The sequence below is a fragment of the Brassica napus genome, chromosome A10 (genome assembly GCF_020379485.1).
Source record: "Brassica napus cultivar Da-Ae chromosome A10, Da-Ae, whole genome shotgun sequence".
NCBI lineage: Eukaryota > Viridiplantae > Streptophyta > Magnoliopsida > Brassicales > Brassicaceae > Brassica > Brassica napus.
This window is the reverse complement of record NC_063443.1, coordinates 15,493,149-15,507,810: the sequence shown is the minus strand read 5'-3', so window position 1 is coordinate 15,507,810 and position 14,662 is coordinate 15,493,149. Positions and strand designations below refer to the sequence as shown.

The following is a 14,662-nucleotide window of genomic DNA, read 5'->3' as shown; positions in this document are numbered from 1 at the left end:
TTTAACTCTAAAACGACATAATGGAGTATATTTCATCTAATGTGTAATTTTACGGCCGTAGAAATGGATTTACTGATTTATTTTATCGAAAAAATTACTTCACTACTTTTTGGCCCAACAGAAATAAAAAAATGCAACAGACGGCGGCCCATGGGCTTTTAAGAGTGTAAAACTTAGCCTTGCTAGAACACAATAGCTCTGGAAGCCTGGAGATGTCTTGTTACAGTGAAAACAAATAACACAAGTCCTTAAAACTATTCTCATATGGAGTTTATATATTGCTTTGCCGACGTCAATATTTATATGTCATATTCTGACTTACTGATCATTGGTCGGTCACAAGAATCTGTAATTTTTCTAGCCATACACAATCACTTTCCAACAAACTGAAGTCAACATCTTATACTGACATCCAAGATATTTTTTTAGTCAAGGATCTAAAGATCACGTGTCACTTTAACTTTCAACCTATAAGCTCCCAAAAGTATGGAAGAATCCGACAAAAAATCTCCACAGATATATTATATTTTCTCCTCGTATTATCATAACATTACCTTTTTGTGAAGATATAATAACATCACCTAAAATGAGATTTTAAGTAACAAGTACATGCCTCCAGATTCATATCTTGGTCCGTAATTTGATTAAGGAACACAAAACAGTTACCTAAAACATACCTCTCCTTAAGAGATGTTTCATTGCAAGCCGCTTCAGTCTATCTGTAAAGAGCTTATAAGAGATTTAAACCTAAAAGTAAACTAACACTAACAGAGAAGAGCAAGAAGAAAGAGGGATGGAGATTCTGGAAAGTAAAAAATATATAAAGGGCAATGCCATTATCCTTGTATTGATTGATAAGATTCTAACATCCAAACTAAGTTAAAAGCTTAAAACTAAGCAAAAACAAAACAACAACAACAGACGTATCAGTAAAACCAAACAGGATCTCATCCTATTCTTCCGGCAGAGACCTGATACTTTTGATACTATCCCAGGGTGTTCTTGATCACTTCAACCCAAAAACACAAAATACAACAAATATTTACTTCCACTGGAAAAGAAACAGCAGCAGGAGTATAGCTTAGCTGTTGTGTTATCCGAGGATGGTTGTCTTTTTTTCAATATCTTCTTGCATTCCGAGGAGAATAGCAAAGAATAGTACCAAAACATATAAGATAAGATACTATATATAGCAAAGACTAGTTTCCAAAACGCAGATTCATAATGAAATGCATTGTACTCCTTCTGGTATGCTCCGAGGCATCGGTCCAACCGCGACGTATCTCTGTGGCATCGGTTTTAGAACAGCGGATGGTCCGGAGACTGGTCCCTTGCTGTGAAACCTTGCGAAACGGTTGATAACAGAGAATCTTTCCAAGTCCTCTATGTCGAATTTTATTTCTGCCATTGACTGTGTCTTCTCCAGTCTGCACCAAAAAAATAAGTAAAAGGTTTTTATAGTGTTATGAGAAAAAAAAAAGCAGCGGCTAAAAGTAGTGTTCATACCTTTCGAAGCTTTCCTTGAGTTTATTTGCTTTCTCTGTTAAACTTTTAGCTACTTCATACTGTTGCACATCCCCGATCTTTTTCGGTATCCTATTAAGATATTCAGGGTTAAAGAGTTTCTCAATTAGTGTGAGGAAAGCGAAACACATTTTTTTCAGTATGATACTTACTTGTCAACCTCATATGAGGATGGTGGCAAGCCATTCTCTCTCTTGTGGGTAAGGCTGCAAGCATCACCAAGAGTTGCTCTTGCAATGAAGAAACACAAAACATCACAGCTTGACGATGCTTTTGAAAATAGGAGGAGTGAGGGTGGAGGATCAAATAGCTGCTGCATAAGCTGTGATGTTACAACAAGTCTTCTCTTTGAACGATGCAGTGGCGGTGCAAACTCGAAGGTATGAGTATCATACTCGGCCTACAAGGGAATTAGAACATTTAAAATCATATTTCAATCACATTAACCATACTCTTTGAAGTAACGTACCTTCTCAGCTAAGAAGTTAGCAACTCTGGCCCATTCTTGTTCTACCTCACTGCAGAAAGAATGTATCGAATGAGAATAAAAGGGAGAGGGGAACGTCAAAACATCTAAAGAGTAAGGGAAAAGACCTGATTGTGTGATCCCTTTGGGATGCATTAGAGACTTCTTTATGCCAAGCCAGCTTCTTTGTTCTCATAAGTTTGCGTTTCTTTGGTGCGATGATCTCTGCATGTTTGTTCATTGTGTCAAAAGGCTTAGAATGCTGAGCTAACTGATCAGGAATCCCTTGAGACTCATGTGCAGGTTGCATCTTATCATTTGGGCCAGGGAACGCAAATGACTTAAGCTGTGGCATTGAGCTCATTCCACTATCCATTGGCAGTTTATTAAAATCTTTGCTGGAGGCAGTATAATCAGCTGCTCTCTGATCTTGAGGCAAACCAATCTTCTGTTGCAGATTATATCCTGTGGAAGACATCTGTTGTGCCTTTTGCCAAGATGTGCCATCACTTCTCAATATCTCAGCAGGAACCTTGAGTGGTTCTTGATCCAAAAGATGCTGGCGAGTTGGTAAGTCCATCCACACATTAAACTGCTGATTCGTACCTCGTTGGGGTGATCTAGTCTGACTAGTGGTGTGACCTCCAAGGCCTGGAAGTGTTGCATTGTCAGGTAAAGACGCTACAAATGGATTAGTCGTCTGCATTTGGGATACAGACACTGTGGACAGATCATTCTGTTGTAAGAACTGCGGGAACACCCCCGCTTGTCCGAGCTGACGAGGCACAAGTGAAGAAGACATACCGGCTAAGTGACTTGCAGCTGTACTGGAGCGATGGATGCCTGTCTGAGACTGTAGCTGATCAAACATCCCCAAGGACTGCAGATACATATTCCCTGTAGATATCTTCGGTTGAGGATTACAATCCACCCAGTGGCCAGACACGTTTGAGGACCTCTGAGTGGAAACAGGAGTAGTACTATCATCCTGAAAGAGACCTGGTCTCATCTGATTCGTAGGCACCTGAAACCCAGGGAAGCTTGGCTGTTGCTTATCACTGTCTGCTATGAAGTTGGATATGTCATTAATGTCGGCAGACATTTCCATGTTCTGATACGTTAAGCCGCTGAACTCCTCGGGAAGAACAGTATCGCTGCTAGAAGCTTCAGCAACAGCGGTCTGCATGAGCGCGCTCCAGCTCCCACTCTGCATAGATGATGGGAAAGGACTGGAGAAACTCACACTGTCACCGAACACTCCGGAAGCAATCTCGGAGATGCTACTACTGTCTTCCATACTGAACAGAATCTTCTCTTCTAGTGGGTCAAGACCTTGAGACAGCTTCGTAGTATCCTTCTGCTGAAACGAAGACCAGCTTGCTTGTTCCTCCTGCCTCCCACTGGGATCTTTTGGAGAGCTGTCAAATTGTTGAGAAAGGAGATTGACTGAACCTGTCCCTTGAACTCCAAGATTTGACATAAACGTTCCCTGCTGGAGAGGTAACTGCTGTGGAGATGGATCATATTGACTTTTAAGGAAAGGGTTGCTAAATGCTAGACTGCCAGGTTCCTGATACATCGCTTGGATGGGAGGCTGTTGACTCATATTACCTCTTGCATTACCTACCGGAGCACCGTACAGAGAAACATCAGGCTGCTGAGAACCAAAACCCATAGAAAACATTCCTTGTTGGCCCGGGGTTGCACTCCTCTGTGGCCAGTTTAGATATCCTTGTGATGATGAATCATTTAGAGGCATTTCATCAAGAAGAGGTGGAAACTGCCTGCTACTGTTAGCTTGCTTCTGAGCTGTAGACGAATAAGGGTTTGAAAAGTTCTGCTGCTGCATTTGAAGAGCATGTAGCTGCTTGAGCATCACCTGCTGCTGCAACAGCTGCATCTCATCGTAACCAGACTGCTTCATAACGCTAATGTTGCTGCTGGAAAGCTAATTTCTCTTGAAGCCTTGTTTGGAAACATAAATCACACCACTGGATTCTTCAGTTAATGTCAAACCTTTAAGAATTTGAATCTTGATGAAACTTGAAAACGAGCTTTATAGACTTTAGTTGGTTAAACAAACTAAGCTTTAACATAACAACACATGTTGATTTTGCATCTCTTGATTCTTCAATAACATGCATTAAACTTGTAACATCATCATAATCATCAGCTTATCCTTCTCTCCCAAAGACCAGTAGATCCATCAACCATCTGCAACACCAAAACAGTATTCAAGAGATGTGTTCCCTCAGTAATGCAATGCAAAACTTTAATTGCTCAACAGATCCTATTAACTTTGTGGACAAATCTACATAAAATTGGGGAAGAACACAGAATCAAAAGCTTAAAAGTATAAATTTTTCAGCAAAGAAAACATTAGATTTTTCAAGACCTTAGAGCTACAAAGGATGAAACCAGAATCAATCAAACTACAGTTAATAATAGAACAGAAAATTCAAGAGAAACTCAGAATTTACTAGATGGGAAGCAAATTAAAAACCGTGATCTGAGGACAAGAGAAGCTCAGAATCGTCTAGGGTTCTTCTTCTTCACTGGAACCACAAACCCACGGCTCAATTTGCCACCAAAATAATAAAATATATATAAGAAAAAAGAATTTGTTTTTTTATTTCTTTCCCTCTTCTTTTTCAAGCTTCTCTTCTTCTCTCCTTGAATTGAAATTCACGAAAAGAAAATTAATTCCCAGATAATTGTTCCTCCTTTTTCTCTGAACAGTAGACTCAGAAAATTTCTGATTCTTTTAGAAATGTTAAATCTTCGGACAAGAAGCCGAAGAAGGCCAGAGGACAGATACTGCTGCAAGAAAAATAAATACAGTAAAAAGAAATAAAGAGAGAGACACTAATTTTTCGGAAAAAATACAAAAGTTAATAAATTCATTACAAGGAAACGAACCTCAGGCTCGGAGTTTGGTTCAGTAACAAAGGCGGTAATAGCGTGTACATCGTGTATTAGATGGTGGATGCGCTTTGTTAAGCTGTTTAGATTTAACGGTCAAGATGATGTTGAGATTAAAGATCGGACGATGTGGATTTATTAGAGAAAGTTGACCTAGATAACTACGAATCGTTTGCTTCAGAGATAGGCTGATTAAAAAAGTAGGTGGGAATTAGCTATGTGATAAATCCCACGCGCTTTAACAAAGCGTGGACTTTAGCTTCTCCTCACCACAGTGTAACGCTTTTGTTTAGTTAGTTGATAAATTAATATCCTTCTGATTTTGTCTTAATGGTCCAATATCCTTTTAGTTTATGCGATTTGTAGCACAACAAACTGGTGGTATTCACAATTAAGTTTGGCAGTGAAAATAAGCAAATATATTTTTTTAATAAATCGGTATTAAAAACGAAAACAACATTCATTCCCACCAAAAATATGAAAAAGAGTATACAACAATCTCAATCCACGATAAGGAACCTTTGATCGATCAGGACTGGAACAGAGAATCTTGGTGTTTTCTGAGTACCACATATTCTAAGACAAGAAAATGATGAATCGACTGACTTCAGAATCCAGACTTTTTAAGAAAATGGATTCAGTTATGTTCCACATTCCATATGTAAGTACAAGAAGTAGTCGAATGATTTCAGATTCAGACCTTAAGAAATTGAGATTCCGGAAGAGATTCGAAGGTTAGAGTCTGCTCCTCCGCTCACTACGCTATCTCCTTTCCACCAGTCCGCACATAAAACCTTCAACAAAACGATATTTTTGGACTGTTTGAGTAACAAAAAGAACGAAAACGAAGATTAGAGGAGAGAAGATAAGATTGTGCGTTACTTTTACCTTATCCTTGTGTGTGTCGATAACAGACAAAGGCCACTGCATATGGAAATGGAGGAAGAAACTCAGTTTCAAACAAAGGAAACAACGGAAAAGAGAGAGAGTGCGTGTGTGTGTCTACTTACAGCGGTTCTGAGATCACAGAGCATGATTTTGCCATCATAGGAAGCTGAGACCAAGTGAAACCAAGAGCTTTTGTGCCATTTACAAGCGGAAATCCATGATGCGTGTGAAGCAAATTGAAACACCGGGGCAGATGTTCCTACAGATTGTATGAAGAGAGCCTATCAAAACTCGGTATATATGGTTACATATTTTGACTCTGCGTGTGTTCTTTTAGATTCCTCACCAGGCTTACGAGGATCCCATACTCTAAGGATTGGATCTGAACCACCAGCAGCTACAAGCGCAGAACCTTCACCACCAACATCTACCGTGTTGAGAGCTTTTCCACAGAACTACATTTTCACAGAAATAAACTCGCTCTAGGCTTCGATGGAAACAAACTTAAATGCACTCAGTTTTCAGCAAAGACGGGTCTGCTGTGTAACGCAAAGGAAGTGAGAGAAGGCATACCAAGTTCATAGATTCTTTCCCTGTCGGAACATCCCATCTCCGTATAGAATGGTCCCATGAACAGGAATAAATCACATCATGCTCCGGCCAAACAACTGATGAGACACACTGTGTGTGCCCAACAAATGTATTCTCCGCCTCTCCCTGTAAGTAATTCAGTATCGAAATTGAAATTAGATACTTCAACTGAGAAAACACAACTGTTGGAGAGTACACCTGTCTCTTCCTCATATTCTGAAGAGCAAACAATGCGTTTCAAAAGAGGAGTTTATTGAGGGTACCTCTAACTGAGTTTCCTCGGCCTGATTATTCCCTTTTCTTCTCTTCCCTGCTACTGACAACTCTGAAGTAGCTTCATCTGTGTCCCATAAATTGATCGTGCAATCCCATGAACCCGAGCAAATCTGAATTACATTATACAGCAGGTGAGCACGATGAAAATACAAAGTAGTTTCACTAGCGATACACAAGTTAAGGGCAAGAGGAAATGGCAAACCTTGCTCCCGTATTTCTGAGCTGCAACACTTGCCACCGACGCCTTGTGCCCACGCAATATCTTGTAAGCCCCAACTCTTGTAGTGGGGTCACCAGATTCAGCTGTATCAACCTTTACACAGAAAAAGATGACTTTAACTAACCGGAACATTTACTTTTGGTTACATTTTATTATCCACGTTTACCTTAAACAATCTCAGTGTCCGATCTTTAGCGGCAGTTGCTACAGTAACATTTTCTGCACCTGGATGGAAAATTGAATAAGAAAATGTTAGGAAGTGAAAGATGAGCGAAAAAGGTGAAAACCTTCTTTGTTAATACTATTTGCTCGTGAAGAACATGCATAGGATAGATTTCTCATGCTACGATCATACCTTCGGAGCTAACAAAAGCAATAGAAGAGATTGCCCCAGAGTGGCCTTCTAGAATGTGTGTACACGACTCAGGAGAGCTCCATATCCTAATCAGAAGAAATAACTTAGATCCTTGCAAATGTTGACAGCAATACAAAAAGATAGAAGACAGGCAGATGCATACATGATATAAATAAATTATTCAAATGATTACCTTCCTAACCCATCATAGCAGCCGGTCAAAATGAATCTGAAAATGTAAAAAAAAAAAAACATCCTTTAAGACAATAACAATCACTGGATGGTCCTAATTTGTTGCAAAATCTACATAAGTAACAGGTGTTGAATGTTGATAATCACAAAAACAATGATATGGCAGTCGTGTACATCAACCCTTTACACAGTTCTATGATTCTCCATACGGTATCAACAGAATAATATTTCATAAAACACGCAAACTTATATAACCATTTCCACAATACAGTAAGTAAGAAAAAGAAACTACCTGGACGAAGAACCATCAACAGCACTGACCCAGTCATCATGCAACGAAGGTTTCTCCTCCTTCCGTGGCGCCACAGCCCTTATGTATTCGATTTCAAGAGTTCGTTCCTACAAGATTCCACAAGTTTAATTTTTCCTAGAAGATAAAGATTACCAACACCAAGTTGCTGTCTTTAGTAGCTTTTTAGGAATTAAAACATTACCGCTGAGATTCCCTTGGCGAGAAGAAACTGCTCAAGTGACATTCGAATAAGCTCCCCATCGATCAAAAAGTCAAACGCCTCATGTTTCTCTGCTCATCCAAAGATAACCCCACAGTTATATGCATGAAATCCCTAACAATCAACAAGGTAAAGAGAGATTGAAGTCTACCGAGAGTGAGAAGAGAGTTGACGATGGAGGAGAGACCGAGACGAGTGACATTGGAAGGGATAACGACGGAGCTGGACGGAGCTTGGAACGGAGAGTCAAGCTTCGTGACGAACTTCACGTGGATTACTTTAGACGCGTCTTCTCCTCCGCCGTCCATTATCGCCTCTAACTGAGATAAATTAGGGTTCTAACTTGAGGAGAAGAGATTCTAACTTACAGGGTTTAAGGAAATTGCTAAAATTACGAAACTAACCTCCTTCGAGCTCTGATCGAAATATTAATTTTGGGCTCAGAGAATTAAATATCTTTAAATTGGGCCCTTCCCGGGCCTCTGAGTTTTCAGTAATCATGAGAATAATACAATTCGAGCTAGGAGTGTGTATGCATTATTACATGATTACACGTGTCGTTATATCATAGCTTTGTGACGGGATCTATGTCTGGTCGGTCGTGAAGTTATCATCGCCTCTTTCCTTTAGTGATCTGCTTCTCACTCTCACTACTCTCTCTTTGGATCGTGGGGGTTTAAGCTGATTCTGTGCCCTAAAATTTGGCGCCTTTCCACTTCGATTGGGTTTCTTTGCTCTCTGGGGTTTCAACAATGGGGAAGGCTTCTTCTCCGGTAAGCATTTCAATTGGCGCGCTCTTATCTCGTGAATTCGATTCTAGGGTTTTGCTGGAGACAAGTATCAATTGGTTCTCTTTGGGAAAGAATCGATCTTTAGGCAAACGTGTTCTTATAATAACTCAAATTTTGATTTATCATGTTTAAGGTACCGAGAGGAGAATGAATTAAAAACGATTTTTGATTCCAAAGGAATGCGCTTTTCGTTGAGTTTGATTCAAGAGAATGGTTCTTCTACATGCCACGCATTGCAAAGTATTAATAAAGGTTGTTGTTGAATATGACCTATGGAGACGGGGAGGGTGGAAGTCAACGGAGAGGTTCACAACGCGGAAGCAATGACTTTGCCTATGCGCTCGCTAGAATGGCCGTGGCGCAGATATGCGAGGGGGTCGAGATCAGCACTCTCCAGGACTCGCATTCACGGGAAGGTGCGAGGTTCAGTTCTTTTCAGGAGTCTGCGCTCGAGAGACTGACCGATGTGGTGATACAGTATATTCAAAGCGTTGGGAAGACGACGCAGTTTTATGCTAATATGGCTGGGAGAGGGGAAGGTAATGCTTTGGATGTTGTTCAGGCGCTGGAGGATTTGGGAGCTGGATTGGGTTTCAACGGTGCTCATGATGTTGAGCGTTGTCTTGGTGACTCCGGTGTGGTTAAGGATATTGTTCGGTATACAGGTGAAGCTGAGGAGGTGCCCTTTGTTTATTCGCTTCCTCGTTTTCCTTTTAAGAAAGGGAAGAGACGAGCTCCTAGCTTCTCTGGGATTGGAGGAGAGATGGCGGATGAGCATATTCCGGTTTGGCTTCCTGCTTTTCCGGAAACCAAGTCTAAGGAGGTTGAGGAGACTAATACTGAGAAAGTAGGAGAGGTGAAGAGCAAAGAAAATGGACTGTCTTTGCCGAGTATGCAACAGTCTTTGGATGTTGATAGATTAAAAGTTCAGAAATCCATGGAACAAGAGGATGTTCAGGAACCAGGAGAGGAACCAGAGGGTAATCCATTCCTTGCTGCACCAGTTTGGGTTAGAGAGAAGGACGTGCCACGTGTGTTTTGCCCGTCAGAGCCTAAAAATGAAGAAGATAGCATTGGCCACGTTCCTGAGAAACAAAAGAACATTCCACCCCTTGAGGCACATGCTCCACCTGGCATGATCAACGACGAGAGCAGATTAGGTGGAACGGAGGATGGACAGAAAACACAACGAGCTTTGCTCCGTTTCAAGATTGGAACTCGAAAGGCCTCTATGTGTTGGACGATAAAGCAGAGCTTAGAAGATAAGGAGACAAGAGGGAGAAGAAGGTGGAACGCGAAGAGAAACTCGAAACCATTGACACAGATGTAAAATAGGTATTTTGTGACTTAGAAGTTGTAGACGTAATACCATTTGCTTGTTGAGTTTAGTGATAGTTTGCAATTGAATACGTGACTCGTTAGTAAAATGATTTTTTTTTTTACTGGCTCAAATCAAACTACTAGAGGAAGATGTGTGGTCTTTAGAATCATGTGCTGGTGAATCATTCTATTCAAATGGAGATATAATATCCTCATTTCTACCGAGAATTGATTTCCTTTCAAGTGTGGCAGTGTTGATAATTAAGAGTTGTTGGAAGAGAGAGTAGTTTACTTAATGGATTACACATCATGTACCTTTTATCTTGAGTTGAGTCTTTACATAAACAATTAGGAAAATATCAGAAGAAAGGGTTCAGAGAACCAACAAATCACATGTTTTCTACACTTTAAATTGATGATATTAGATCCTTCTTACACTTCTACGTAGGCAATATTAGCAATGGAAAAGCTGCCTGGGTTGCCCACTGAGCTTATTTCCCGAAGAAGCTGCAACCTCGCTTGTCACGACTTCACTTATCAAGTCCTTGAAAATTAGCCTCTCTATGTCTAACACTAACCCCGGTGTCTCTCCTTCAATCTCCTTCCAGTTCATGCCTTGGCCTTGCAGGTCCTCCCAAATGAGGTCTTCATCATCCTCATCCAAGATACAGTTTGAGTTGTCTTGTAATCGATCAATCTCTGAACACAGAGTTTCCAGAAGTTCTTTCCCTCTTGAGCTTTTGTCTGCTGTCACTAGCGAGCTGATGGATGATGTTATGTATGGCTGCTTGGTACACCCTTGTGCTGCGAATTTGCGAGCTAAGATCTCGTTGACGGTGTCGAACACGAGCTTCCTCCTGCTTCTCCCTATCAGGTTCGCCGTCTGTTGTCCGAATCCTCTGCCTCTGTGTGTCTCGTTGCTTGTCTTGTTCTGTTCCAGGACAAAGAAAAGGCTCGGATTGATAGGTAGGTGTGCTTGGTGCAGCTGAATGCTTAGCATGCTGTAGTCGATGTCCTTAAGAAGCCCTGATGCTGACAGTATCTCTGAGATGTACTTGCGGTCGCCATTTCTTAGGTCGGCACCTTCTTCCATGAAACTCTCAGTAAGTTCAGCATCAGGCTGATTTAGACTCGTGTTACTCTCAGGCCACACAATCGATCTACATAAGTTGTTGTGCTTATTCATCCACAGGGACTCTTCAGAACGTATATGATCGTCGTCTGTGGCAAGAGAAATAGTAAAGGTTAGAACTTAAAACAATTCAAAGTTTACAATATATTTTGTTTTAATGCCAATGAAGTTACTGACCTTTAAAGACAATGGATATCTTCCTTACAGGGGATGGTGACTCATCATCGTCGAAGGCTACATCAAGAATAGAAACCGGGCTGGGCTGCTCCACCGTAATCTTCAGAGGCTTTGGCAGAGATCTCATTCCCAGTTCTGGACTCTGCATTGGTGAAACATGTATTAGCAAATAAACTAAGATGTGAATTTGCATTTAGGAGAAAAGTTTATACCCTTTGTTTTGGTGTGTGCTGCTCCGTTAAGTCACATTTATATCTGCTTGTAACCTCAATGTCAAAGTTAGAAGCCGAGCTTACGTTGCTGTCAGATCTTAGACTCCTCAAGTCACTGCTTTCATCACTTGAACGGTCTTCAGACTGCTGCAAGCCGCGAGATTTCATCCCTGGCTTTCTTCTTGGGGAGGGGGATTCCGTCTGTTGCCTGCTAAGTTGTTGTCTTTGGTTCTTGTTCGGTTCTGGTTTTGGAGACGTTGGTCTAGACTGCTTCTCGAAACCGAGCTTCTTTGCTTGTGTTCTTGGGCTGACACTGCTCTTCCCTGGCTTGGCCATCTCGATCTTTGACTGCAACGGTCTGGTGCTAGTGTTTTTCGTTGCAGGCCTTGGGGTCACATCCATGGCGCTCTGCTTCCTCGTAGTGGCTTTCTGGTTTGAAACCTTGACATTTGGTAAAGCAACACTCCGCGGCGAGGAAGAGGTGGAGCTAGAGTTGCCTGTCTCTCTGAAAACTGGAGCAGATGCTGCTTTCATAACGACGATAGAGGAAGATCTGATACTCTTGGACGATGGACTTGGCTGCATAAAGTTGGTTGAGCTCAAGGAACTGTTGTCATCATCTTTGCTCATCAACTGCTGCGTCTTCTCCATTGCTTCGAGTATCTGCTGTAGAGCTCTGAGATCTTTCTCAGACTTTTTGAACTCAAGCTGCGAAAGCCTCTTCTGTATCTCACCGTAAACCGTCAGCGTTGCAGCAGCGTCCGCTGCTTTGACTTGGTTCCTGGCACCACCATCCACTTGCGTCCATGGAGCTGTCTTCACAGGAAACTTGGCGGCAGGCATCATCTTCTTGAATGAGTCAGAGCCTCTTGATCTTTGTAGATCTCCTTCCACTCTAGGAGATGGCCTCGGAGAGTCGCAGAAGTGGTTCTCTCTGCTCTGATCAGTAACAGGCTCGTCTGAAACGACATCAAGACCCATTAACTTGGCAATAACACTCGACGTTGTTCTTCTGTGACCCGTTACAAGCTCTTGCGGCTCTGGTGAGCAACTGGACTTAGCGCTCCTAAAGGAATTAGATCTGCTGTCTAATGACAACCTCGGTGTCTCTTTGAACTTGGCTCCTGTCTTTCTTGTCTCCCTCTCGTCGTAAGAGAACCGAGGACTGTCTTTCAGCTTCACAACTCTCCGTCCTTCACTCCATTCATTAGAACTCCGAGATGGTGATAGTTCTTTGAGAAGGGACACGTTAGCTCTGGCTGATTTAGGCTGCTGAGACAAGGCTTCTTCTTCAACTCTGGTTCTGGTCTCTTTATGAATGGAGCTTCTCACAAGCTCCCTTAAATCACTCGACATCACTAAACCGCCCCACCTTGGCGAACCGTAGGTCGGTTCTCTTGCCGGAGTCTCACCATTACTCATGGGTTGTTCAAACTGAGAAGTCGTGGTGCTGATATCTGCAGACGAGAAGCTAGAGGAGCATGGTGAAGAAGAAAAGGACAGCCTCGAGGAGGATTCAGAGGAGACAACCTTCTGTTTCTCCTTTGCAGCCTTCTTCTTCTTACTCTTCTCCTGCAATTCCAGTAAAATTCACTTTTTAGATCAATTTTCTTCTATGAAAAATTATCATTTCTCTGCTAGTTTACAGATTCTTACCGTTTCCTTCTTGTCCGTTGAACCGTTGGTAACACCGACATTGTCACTTGTTTTGCCTGCAAAAAAAAAAAAACTCCCCAGTCAAATCTAGCTTTTAACTAATACCTAGTAGTGTTAGGTATACACACATCTAGATAAGTATAGGTAATTTAGAGTCTATGAACATCTATAACAAGTCATGTTATAGAGCTTTGGTTGTGGTCCTGAATCTTGGATTTAAGATCTTAGTCAGAAACTAGAATACAAAAACGTCTCATGTTGAAGAAGTTTCCTCTAAAACTTTTTTCTTCAGGTTTTAATGGAGACAGGACACTGCAAGTGAAAACTTAAAGAAAGAGAAGGGAGAGAAATGTTACCTGAAGGCAAAGACTTGAGCTCATCTCCGGCGACAGAAACACGTCTCGCTGGATAATGTTGCCGGTAAAACACCTGAAAGATCCCATTCATACATCCAAACTGTTTATTCAGATTTGGATTCTCATCTGACAAGTTGTACAAAAGCTTTGCCGACATCTTCTTCTTTAGCTCTGGTCTCAGAAGGTTTTGACTCTAAAAAGGACAATGGAACTGTGGGATTATCTCATATCAGTTCTTGAAAACCTTCAAGCTTATGGTTTCTCCTCTGGTTTGTGTCTCAGAGGAAGAGGAAAAAGAGACAAGAGGACAAACAAGAACCCGATACTGAGATAAAAGGTAAAGCTACTTGTGAAGTTACGACCAGACAGGAAATTAGTTTGCTCTGTGTTTGTTCTCTTGGAGGGTTCCTTGAAGAAGAAAGAAGAGAAGGGAAAGAAAGAGGTTTTTCTGTTTGTGTTGTTTGAGAGAAACGGATCTGTAAAAGGCAAATGAGCTCTCTCTCTACAATTATATGGAGAAGCATATATAAACATCTGTTATGTGATGGTATATACACATGCGTGTACACATGTATACGTGTGTATCCGTAGATTTATACATGTAAGAGAATGTAAATGAATTATTTGATATATTTTTAAAAAAATATGACGAACCATTGAAAACTCTGCTTGGAAATAATGAGGCATCTATTTTTTATGCATCTCTGATGAAAGTGATGCACATGAAAGCATAGACCAAACTAATTATATTTTTTTTATTTTTTTTTAACAATACATAATTGGATAAAATTCTTTATTATTCGGTTTATCCAGGATTATTCAATCGAGTATATACATACAATATTTAAAATGTATCTCTGTTTTTAGTTAATCTATCTACTACTCATTTGTAAGAAAACAAATTAAATGGTACAGTTTGCTAACATAATAAATAACAATTACTGGTACAGTTACTAACATTATAAATAATAATTAGTGAACAAGGAAAGAAAATAATAAATGAAAAAATAAAAGAGGTTTCCTTACACATCCATGTGGACAAAATAATGTGGGTGGGTCTCATAAGTCTTTG

General features: G+C 40.9%; 4 protein-coding genes across 7 annotated transcripts; 1 reads left to right on the top strand and 3 right to left on the bottom strand.

The window, feature by feature from the left end:
* Positions 1 to 800: 800 nt before the first annotated feature.
* Positions 801 to 4,860, bottom strand: LOC106372162. Of its 2 annotated transcripts, none has more exons than XM_013812320.3 (6): positions 4,471 to 4,860; positions 2,119 to 4,204; positions 1,994 to 2,042; positions 1,677 to 1,924; positions 1,507 to 1,596; positions 801 to 1,427 (listed from the first exon to the last, which is right to left on the bottom strand). In XM_013812320.3, the coding sequence occupies exons 2-6, from the start codon at positions 3,912 to 3,914 to the stop codon at positions 1,220 to 1,222; spliced, it is 2,391 nt and encodes a 796-aa protein (XP_013667774.2). In that variant the 5' UTR covers positions 3,915 to 4,204; positions 4,471 to 4,860; the 3' UTR covers positions 801 to 1,219. The 2 variants fall into 2 exon arrangements, with proteins under 2 accessions (XP_013667774.2, XP_048598245.1); XM_048742288.1 differs by having other exon boundaries at positions 2,119 to 4,301; positions 4,471 to 4,854.
* Positions 4,861 to 5,322: 462 nt separating this feature from the next.
* Positions 5,323 to 8,307, bottom strand: LOC106372165 (ribosome biogenesis protein WDR12 homolog). The gene is made up of 14 exons (XM_013812323.3): positions 8,098 to 8,307; positions 7,929 to 8,017; positions 7,727 to 7,833; positions 7,436 to 7,471; positions 7,243 to 7,328; positions 7,054 to 7,112; positions 6,870 to 6,980; positions 6,655 to 6,777; positions 6,374 to 6,517; positions 6,147 to 6,255; positions 5,923 to 6,059; positions 5,801 to 5,836; positions 5,613 to 5,706; positions 5,323 to 5,488 (listed from the first exon to the last, which is right to left on the bottom strand). Exons 1-13 carry the CDS (start codon positions 8,252 to 8,254, stop codon positions 5,614 to 5,616), a joined length of 1,287 nt encoding a protein of 428 aa, XP_013667777.2. The 5' UTR covers positions 8,255 to 8,307; the 3' UTR covers positions 5,323 to 5,488; position 5,613.
* A 194-nt stretch (positions 8,308 to 8,501) lies between these two features.
* Positions 8,502 to 14,259, top strand: LOC106372166 (transcription initiation factor TFIID subunit 8-like). Of its 3 annotated transcripts, XR_007316984.1 has the most exons (6): positions 8,502 to 8,719; positions 8,871 to 10,072; positions 10,506 to 10,931; positions 10,998 to 11,301; positions 11,397 to 13,161; positions 13,527 to 14,259. XR_007316984.1 is itself a non-coding variant. In XM_022693511.2 (3 exons), exon 2 carries the CDS (start codon positions 9,003 to 9,005, stop codon positions 10,065 to 10,067), a length of 1,065 nt encoding a protein of 354 aa, XP_022549232.2. In that variant the 5' UTR covers positions 8,502 to 8,719; positions 8,871 to 9,002; the 3' UTR covers positions 10,068 to 10,072; positions 13,527 to 14,259. The 3 variants fall into 3 exon arrangements, 1 of the variants encoding a protein (XP_022549232.2); XR_007316983.1 differs by having other exon boundaries at positions 11,397 to 14,259; XM_022693511.2 differs by lacking the exons at positions 10,506 to 10,931; positions 10,998 to 11,301; positions 11,397 to 13,161.
* Positions 10,342 to 14,053, bottom strand: LOC106372167 (protein LONGIFOLIA 1-like). Its single transcript, XM_013812326.3, has 5 exons — positions 13,591 to 14,053; positions 13,235 to 13,290; positions 11,579 to 13,150; positions 11,367 to 11,508; positions 10,342 to 11,278 (listed from the first exon to the last, which is right to left on the bottom strand). The coding sequence occupies exons 1-5, from the start codon at positions 13,745 to 13,747 to the stop codon at positions 10,512 to 10,514; spliced, it is 2,694 nt and encodes an 897-aa protein (XP_013667780.2). The 5' UTR covers positions 13,748 to 14,053; the 3' UTR covers positions 10,342 to 10,511.
* Positions 14,260 to 14,662: the final 403 nt, after the last annotated feature.